Source organism: Chrysochloris asiatica, unplaced genomic scaffold (assembly GCF_000296735.1).
Source record: "Chrysochloris asiatica unplaced genomic scaffold, ChrAsi1.0 scaffold00002, whole genome shotgun sequence".
Classification (NCBI taxonomy): Eukaryota; Metazoa; Chordata; class Mammalia; order Afrosoricida; family Chrysochloridae; genus Chrysochloris; species Chrysochloris asiatica.
In genome coordinates, this window is record NW_006408520.1 from 20,646,799 (window position 1) to 20,656,035 (window position 9,237).

The following is a 9,237-nucleotide window of genomic DNA, read 5'->3' on the forward strand; positions in this document are numbered from 1 at the left end:
CCTGAAGCGATGTTTTTCTTCATATAATCCAGCTTTTCAGATTATGTGCTCCGCATACAGACTGAATAAGTATGGTGAAAGGCTATTACCCTGGCACACACCTTTGCTAATTTTAAGCTATTCAGTGTTTCCCAGTCTGTGTCTGGAAGCTCATCTGAAATCTGTCCACCTTGGTTGACTCTGCTGTATTTTAAATAGCAGTGGCTTAGCTTCCAGAATCACATCAACTACCAAGCCACTAGAGTTGGACAAACTGACACATGAGTGGTGAAATTAGGAAGAATTAAGGCATAATAGAAAAGTCATCTGTAGAAATGATCCACCTTAAGAAATGATTAACAAATAGGTAAATATTTGATAAGTAACAAGTTCAGATCTAGCTCAATTCAAGTAAACATTAGGTATACTGAAAATAGAAAGAAAAGGGGAAAAAAAGAATATCTGAACCTAAGAACTGAAATTAAAAAGTGCTCAGGCAATTCTTGAAATATCTGTAAACGGCAATCCTAAGCCTGTTGAGTCCTCTTTTCTAGCTTCAACATACTAATTCCTTCGACCGTACCTCATAGGTATGTTTTTGTTTTTTTTAATGTTTTATTGTGAATTATGTGATAATTTACATGGGAGAACATTAGCTTTACATTCATCCTATTGTATATCGTTTCATTGCCATGGTTACAATCCCCTCCATGCCTAGGTATGTTTTTTAACTGTACAATAAAATCCAGATATAGAAAACTCCAAACATCATTATAAGGCAAAAAGCTTTTCAACTACACCAACATTAAGAAATAAATAGACCTTTGGTAGTCAACTCAGAAAGCTCTCCCTCCTCCCATAAGCGAACACCATTTTGATTTGTATTAGAATAATCATTCTGAGTTTTTAAAATTGTATTATCCAAGTTGTATCCCTAGACATTATAGTGAAGTCTTATTCATTTTCTTAATTTAATATGCCTTAGCCTTTTAGTGGAGTCCTGGTGTATTACTGTTGGTTAATGCGCTGGAATGCAAATTCAGTTGAAACCAAAAGGTCAGTGGTTCAAGCTCACCAGCCACTCCCTGGAAATCCTATACAGGATTGCTATGGGGCAGAACTGAACTGATGACACTAACAACAACAAAGTCTGTTGGTAGGATAAAGCACTGGACCACAAAGATCAGTTTGAACCTCAAGGTCGGCAGTTCAAATTCACCAACTGCTCCTTGGAAACCCTAAACAGGGTCGCATAAGTTGGAACTGACTCCATGACACTTAACAGCAACAACAATAAAGTCTATTGATCTACAAGTTCTTTCTCCATCCTTTTTTTTTCCTAATAATTTATACATTGAAGAACCTGGGACATCTGTAGAATCTCAGTTTTGCTCATTCCATTCTCATAATGCCATTCAAATTGTTCCTCTGCATTTCCTATACATGGGAAGCGGGATTCAGAGCTCGATTTGACTCATGCTTGATCCTTTTGGCAAGACTATTATCAGTACTGATTCTTTCATGCGGAAACTAACCAGTTTGCAACGTAAAATTGTCCCAAAGGGTTTTCAGAATTCAGATTGCCAGGCTTTTAAGGTATCTCTGGAAGGGTTTGAACCTTCAACTTTTTGGTTAATAGTCAAAAGTTTAACCAATTGCGCCACCGAGGGAGTTAGGAGTTGCCCAACAGTAATATTCTGATGGTACCATGTGTTTCTCATTTTTTAGATATAATAGATTTTTTTAAATGTTTTATTGCGAATTATGTGAATTACATGGGAGAACATTAGCTTTACATTCATCCTATCATATGTATCGCTTCATTGCCATGGTTACAATCCCCTCGGTCATCAACACACATTCCCTCTCTCTCTCTAGGTCTAAAGTCCCCAGCTGCTCCATCTCTCCACGTCATCATCTCTGCCTCCATCTCTGGCGTCACTGCTTCGCTGGGTAGGGTCCCACACTCCGCTGTTCTCCCTTGATGGTGCCAGGGACCTCCGGTCCTAGACTGCAAAGTCAATCACTCCCTTCCTTTTGCTACAAAAACGTCTGCCTTTATATTTTCAACCCTCACAATCAGTCCTGATAACATTTATTCACTATTGTATCACAAGAGACCAATTAGATATAATACTTTACAAAGAGTAACTTCTCCTCAAAAACTGCGTATTTGCCCACCTCCATGGGTCTTTAACTGTTTCATCATCCTGGGTGTTCTTCTCAAAATACATTTAAATTAATTTATACTTCTAAAACATGAATTATATTCTCAGGTCTACATCAGTGTTGAGTATCAACATTATTAAACTTTACTCTTGCAATATACCCTAAAGCCAACCTAGTAAAATCATATTGTTCCACAGGGTAAAACTCTCCAAAACAGAGTTCAAATCCATCTACTTTCTCCATTCCCAAGTAACCACCATTTCTCAATTCTCAAAATCCATCTTAAAATTCATTTGCTACTTAACATTTTCTAATTTGCATTTCAAATAAAAATTGAAATTACTCACCAGGATCCTGCCTCTCTATAACCTTTCCCTATATCCTTTCCCTCCCTTCATCAGAATGGTGTACACCACTCTGGCCATTTCTCCTTTCTCTCTCTTATTTTATTTAACTCTGCCAAACAACTTTTCTGTTCTACAAAAACCAAAAATGACTACCACAAATTGAAAACCTATCCCTACCAAAAGATTCATGTATAAATTATAAATACAATCAGAATAATTTTAAATACAGTGAATCCAGTCCTTTCGTTTCTGAGTCACCTTCATAAGTTCCTGCAACTTTCAGACTTAATTTCTCTCACATTTATGGATGATTACCCAGCTGTTATTTGCACCAGGTGGGGTAAGTCAGCACAAAATTGCCGATGAAGGCTAAGTAAGCTCTTGAGAGCTAGGCTGGAGGGAACCTAGAGAATTTACTGGTCCCAACACCCATCAGGGTTTGTGTTCGATTCTCTAGCCCTCAGAGAATTTCTGCAGCTGAGAAAAGCCCAAGCCACAAAAGGAATAGATTAGGCTTCCACAAACCATAGGATGCACATATCCTTTCTTTGAACTGGCCAAGTTCTTTCTTGTCTCAATGCCCTTGCTAATCTTGGTCTGGTTCATTTGTACTGAACCTACGGTCTATTTAATTATTACTTCAGAGCAGCCTTTCCCTGAACCCCAAAGCCATTCTCTCCAACTAAAATCTATTCCCATTATTAGTTCTCCCTCATAACATCATCCTTTAGAGCACTTATCACAGATTGGCAATATACATTTACTTGTTAGAGTTTTACTGGTGTCTCTCTCTTCTACTAGAGAGGAACTATCCCTAAACCATTCAACATCATAGCCTCAGGGCCTAATACTGGTCTGGCTCAGTATTTTTTTTTTTTTTTTTAATGAATGAACAAATAAATGAATACATGGAGACTAAAGCCATTACAAGACTAGTGAGAAAATCTAGATATATATTTTAAATCTCTTCATATGCTTTGCATATTCTAGAAACTTTTTTTAGGAGAAGAAACAGTATAAGACAACTTTTGACGAAAATTGGAATTGTTATAAAGTGATAAAGAGAGAAACTTCTACAGTAAGTCTCTGTCACAGCAGCAAAGAGACAATGGACCTGAAAGGGTAGATTAGGAGGATCAAGTTAATTTAGGCATGTTTATTATTAGCGCAGTGGTTACGAATCCGGGCTGCAAACCTTAAGGTCAGCAGATCAAAACTACCAACCACTCCGAGGGAGAAAGATGAGGCTTTCTGCTCCCGTAAAGATTTACAGCCTCAGAAACCCTGTACAGGGTCGCTATGGGTTAGAACTGACTTGACGGCACATAACAACAACAACATTCTCACACATGTCTACTGGTATCCACGCCTTCTTTGGCAACCTAAAAGTCTGGTTTGGAATAGTCACTGAGAATTTATAGCACTTTCAGATTTCTACCTTCCCTCAAAATAATTTTCTCTAAGATAGTTTACATTTTAATTTTTAAAAATGGTTCCATTAATATGAGATAGATATGTATATGCAGTTGTTCAAATAGTTCTCATACCTCTTGGAAATATCTTGTTTCGAGGCGCTGGTCTGTTTAGTACCTACAATTAAAAAAAAGAAGAAACAACATAAGTGAAGTAAGCACTAACACATTAGGCACAGCATAGATTCCGATCCAAATAACTCTTAACTTTGCTTTGCCACACGTTTCATTTCCAAATCTGCATATAATCCAAATACAACGGAAAGGAAATCCAATTTGTTTTTGAAAATTCATTTTTTCCTAGTTCTCCTGATTAAAATGTTCTCTCTTTGGGGACTGAATTTTTTTGTTAACAGAATAGCAGGAACCCTGGTGGCACAACCTTAAAGTGCTTGGATGCTAACTTTGGCAGATAAAGACCGGGCAGCCTGCTTTTGTAAAGGTGGCTGTTATTAAGCGCAGTCGAGTCAGTTACCAAGGAGTGGCTGGTGGGTGTCAACCACCAACCTTGCGGTTAGTAGTTCAGTGCTTATGCTACAGGGAAGTGCCACACCAGGACTCCTCCGTAAAGGAAAATCAAAGGGGCAATTCTATTCTGTCTCAAAGGGTTGGAAATTGACTTAGGGCAACAATAGAAGAGTAGCTCAGTTAGTACACTTTTCTCAGAAAAATCTGAGTTCTGTGCCAACCTCTTCCCATCTTCTGAAAGTACGTCCCTTGGTGGGGGATAAGGTAGTGGGGCGGACACCTCAGAGAATCAAGGTACCAAACCAGCACAGCTTTTATAGGCAACACCCGGCCGGGTCCCAGACAAGCTGAGCACGGCCAGCCTACGCCGCCCTGGGTACTTGCCCACCTCTGAGCCTGGTGCCAGAGCACGCTGTGGAAAAGCTTGGCACACTTGTGCAAATGGGTCGGGGTCCGGGAGGTCTTGCCCGGAAGGCTCGAGGGCGAGGAAGTGAAGCTCTGGGGTCTCCCGAAGCCGAGGGAGGCTCTCTTCCCTAGGGCAACCTTTCGGGAGGCCCCAGTCCTCGGTGTAAAATTGTGCCAGGGCTTAGGTCTTAGGGTCCAAACACGGCAAGAGACCCTTGTTCCTACCTGTGGCCTTACGGGAGGGTCCCGGAGCCCGGGCCTTGCGCCCCGGGAGCAGCTGCTCCGCCCAGTCAGCCATACCGGTGTGTAGTCAGAAGAACCCGGCGCCGGCGTCTCACCCCGAGGCCCCGCCTCCCTTAGCGTACACGGGGCGGGGCCGGGAGAGCGGCCTGCGTGGCTGGTGGAGGCGGAGGAGGGGACTGAGGGCCTGCTAGAGGCCCGGCGGGTAAGTAGACGCACTAGGGGATCTGGACTCGCGGGTGGCTTGTAAGGTGCTGAGGACCCCGGCGCCGCGGGCACACTAGGCCCCGCTAGGTGGTGATGGCCGAATGCCACGACGAGCAGAAATCGGGAGAAATGGCTTCTCTTGGATGCCGCAGGCACGCGTGCTGCGGTTTAATCCTCCCACGAGCGCGCCTCGGTGATGACCGAGAAGGATCCGCGCCACTTCCGTGGGTCTGGAGTCGGCCTTCCTGCTAGAAGAAACGACGGTCTGCGGGTCAGAAGCGATGTTCTCTCCACGGCCGCCGTTGCCGTCTCGGTGTAATATAGTGATTAAAGTGGCTGGATCATTTTGACCATTGTAGAGCTCTGATAGCATAGTGATTATGAATCTGGCTGCTAATCTCAGGGTCAGCAGTTCGAAACTCCCAGCTGTTCCGCTGGAGAAAGACGATGCTCCCGTAAAGATTCTTGGAAACCCTGTGCAGGGTCGCTATGAGTCGGAACTGACTCCATGGCATGTAACAACAACAACCAACTCCTAGGGAGCAATACCTTCCCCAACACTTGGGTGAGGAAGGACATCCAAACATTCACCCCTTTTGAATGACTTAAATGTGTTGCACTCAGATTTTTATCAGATGGGACACTGGAAAAGAAAAAAATCTCTAATGATTATTTGACATTTTGATTTCAGGCCCACCATAACTGGGTTTTTTTTGTGGGGGGGTTGCTTTATTTAGGCAATCTAAAGGAGCTCTGGTAGCGTAGTGATTACGAATCACTCTGCTAATCTCACGGTCAGCAGTTCGAAACTACCTGCTGTTCCACGGGAGAAAGCTGAGGCTTTCTGCTCCCATAAAGATTTACAGCCTTGGAACCCTGTTACAGGGTCTCGATGAGTCAGAACTGACTCCACCACAGCACATAACAACAACAAGTAGTTTATATTTACCCTGTCTCCTGGGTGTTCTAGAGGATTTTTGTTTGTTTTCTTTAAGTGCATCTTTCAAAACAATTCTCCGAGAATACTTTAAAAATATAACAGCAGAAATGATTTAACAGTTTTTAAAAACAGAACTTCTCACTTCCGCCCTGGATTCCCCTTTCCATTCATACTTCTTTCCTGCCTCTTCCTGCCTTTAAAACTTTAGCTTTAGGCAAATGTTGCCATTTTGGCTTCTTATGATTGGTTTGTCTATGGTATAGGCCTGCTCCACCGGGTGGGTTCAATTTCAGGTGTGAAGGGTGTTTAAGGGCCATAATCTGGGGGTTCTATCAGTCTCTAGTGGACCAGTAAGTCTGGGGTCTTTTTTTTTCTTCTTTTGAATTGTGTTATGTAGTGTTCTCCCACTCTGTCCAGAACCTTCTGTTGTGGTCCTGATCAGAGCAGTCATGGTAACCTGGCACCATCCAGTTCTGGTCTCAGACTAATGGAGGCTGTGGTTCGTTAGTCCTTTGAACGAATTCTTCCCTTGAGTCTTTGATTTTCTTCTCTCTTTGATCCAGACAGGGAAAGACCAGTAGTTGCCTCTGACATGGCTGCTTTAAAGATCCTCATCACTACTCACCAATGTAGGATGTCAAACATTGTCTTTGTGGACTATGTTATGCCAGTTGGCTTAGATGTCCTTAAGACTGTGGTCCCAAGTACAGTGCTTCAGTTCCTCATGGTTTTGTCCCTATATGGCAGCATCAGTGGGTTCAAGCATAGCAACGATTGTGAAGTTGACCCAGGACCAGGCAGTATTTCATTCTGTTGTGCATAGTGTTGCTATGAGTTGGTATCAACTTGATGGCACCTAACAACAAAGGTGTCATCTTGAAAGGTTTTCTCAAAGGACACAGGATGATCCTTTGATGACCTTATTAGGAAGAATTTTTTTAAGAAAATTGAAAACTGCATTGGTGAGGAAAAAAAGCCAGGACATTTGCACTGAGGAATTTTCCATCATCAACCCACCCTTATTCTTTGTGTGGAGAAAGGGCTGTCCTATGAGGATTTCATTGGGAAACCTTTCCCCATCCACCATGCATCTTTGGTTTTATCCCTTCAGATATTTGTTCCCAAATGTCAAAGAACATAGAAAAGGAACACAATTTAAGATCCTCAGAGATGTCACAAACTGCTATTTTGATGTAGTGTAGATCAAAGAGGGCAGAGTAAATTGATATTACTGTTATTAAGGAACCCTGCTTGGTAGCTGAGCTTGGTTGCTAACCACAAGATTAGCAGTTCAAATCTACCAGTAGCTCTGCAGGAGAAAGATTAGGCTTAATGCTCCCATAGAGATTTATAGCCTCAGAAATCCAGGTCATTGTGAAGTGCCTGCTAGCCGGTTCTGACGCCTAGCAACCTGTTAGGGTTTCTGAGGCTATAAATCTTTACAGGAGCAGAAAGTCTCAACTTTCTCTCACAGAATGGCTGGTGGACTCAAACTGCCCACCTTGTGGTTTGCAGTCCAGTGTTTATCCTATAGAGCCTTAACACTCCCCACAGGTTAGTATATGTAGTAGTATTTACCATTGTACAACAGCTTAAATTTTTAAAAAATTTTCTTAAGGTAGCATTTCCAGTAATAAAATTTTCTGCTTTAAACCTTGCCATTTTCTTTATTGCATTTGCTAATAATGCATCATGGTGCTGTGGGCTAATGCGTCAGACTGCAAAGTCATTTGAACCACAAGGTTGGCGGTTCAAGCTCACCAGCTGCTCCTTGGAAACCCTTTACAGGGTCGCTTTGGGTTGGAATCGACTTGACAGCACTTAACAACAACAAAATAACATAGCTTATGAATACTGCAATGTAGCATCATTGACTTAACAGGATTTTATATTTGTACATTTCAGCATCGAAATTAGGGGGAAAACTAGAAATGGCTGTGGAGGAACTTCAGTCTATAATAAAGAGATGTGTAAGTAAATTTTTATTTGAGATCATTCAAATTGTTTATCTTCTTTAATCTTTGATTTTTTTCTTTAGCATGAGGTCAGGAAAGCAGAGAGGATCACTTCTCCAGGTCCCTTTTAATTTTAATGCTGATCCTTTTCATAGATTTCTTTGGTAAAGTGGATTTCAAGATCATTCATCAAATTATTTATTAGGGTTATCCTAATTTTCATACCTGTATTTATGGACATTTATCTAAAATTCAGATAGATTTCTCTTTATTCAGAGAGATTAAAAAATCAAATAGTTATTATAATGTATTGACTTTTTATATATGTATTTTTTTTATTGTTATTGTTTGTCAGCAAATCCTAGATGAACAAGACTATAAAGAAGAAGACTTTGGTCTATTTCAGTTAGCAGGCCAAAGATGCATAGATGAAGGGCATATAGACCAGTTATTGGCAATTATTCAACATGAAAAGAACAAGGTAAGAGCTATCTTTGTGTGCTTTTCAATCTTTACTAGAAAGAGAAAACCATATGTTGGTATTATTTATCTATTCATGTATTTATTAAACTTCTAAGTATCAACTAGGAGTCCTGGTATGACACTATTGTTAATGTGGCACTGTGGGTTAATGCTCTGTAGTGCGAAGTTGGTTTGAACCACAAAGTTGGCGGTTCAAGCTCACCAACTGCTACTCGGAAATTGTATAAAGGGTCACTGTGAGTCAGAACAGACTCAACGGCACTTAACAACAACAACATGTGTCAAGTAGAAGAAAAATATAATAGGAAACTATGGAAGACAAAATAAGAATTATGCATATTCCTGAGTTTTAAGATGCTTTCAGTCTGGTAGAAGAGGTAAATATATAAATTACTAGCAATAATGAAGCAGTAGTAGAAGTTGGAGTGGGCTTTAAAAAGTTTGTGGAAAAATAGAAATAAATGATAATGGAGTTTTCCTATGAACTTTTTGAAGACTCTTTGTATAAGTAAAAGTCTTTGTATAAGTAAGAATAATGATTACTTTTGATTTAGAGGATCCAAGAATAGCAT

General features: G+C 40.8%; 2 protein-coding genes across 2 annotated transcripts in view; one reads left to right on the plus strand and one right to left on the minus strand.

Moving 5' to 3' along the window:
- Nucleotides 1–5,138, minus strand: part of RPAP2 (RNA polymerase II associated protein 2) — a 171,078-nt gene extending 165,940 nt beyond the window's left edge. Inside the window, exons 1-3 of the mRNA XM_006831052.1 lie at nucleotides 5,066–5,138; nucleotides 4,739–4,978; nucleotides 4,043–4,085 (exon numbers count right to left, since the gene is read on the minus strand). Coding sequence (XP_006831115.1) covers nucleotides 4,043–4,085; nucleotides 4,739–4,978; nucleotides 5,066–5,138 — 356 coding nt within the window. The remainder of the gene's footprint in view (nucleotides 1–4,042; nucleotides 4,086–4,738; nucleotides 4,979–5,065) is intronic.
- Nucleotides 5,139–8,158: 3,020 nt separating this feature from the next.
- The window catches only part of GLMN (glomulin, FKBP associated protein), a 42,197-nt gene continuing 41,118 nt past the window's right edge, over nucleotides 8,159–9,237 (plus strand). The window contains exons 1-2 of the mRNA XM_006831053.1: nucleotides 8,159–8,197; nucleotides 8,538–8,663. Of these exons, the coding sequence (XP_006831116.1) occupies nucleotides 8,159–8,197; nucleotides 8,538–8,663 (165 nt within the window). The remainder of the gene's footprint in view (nucleotides 8,198–8,537; nucleotides 8,664–9,237) is intronic.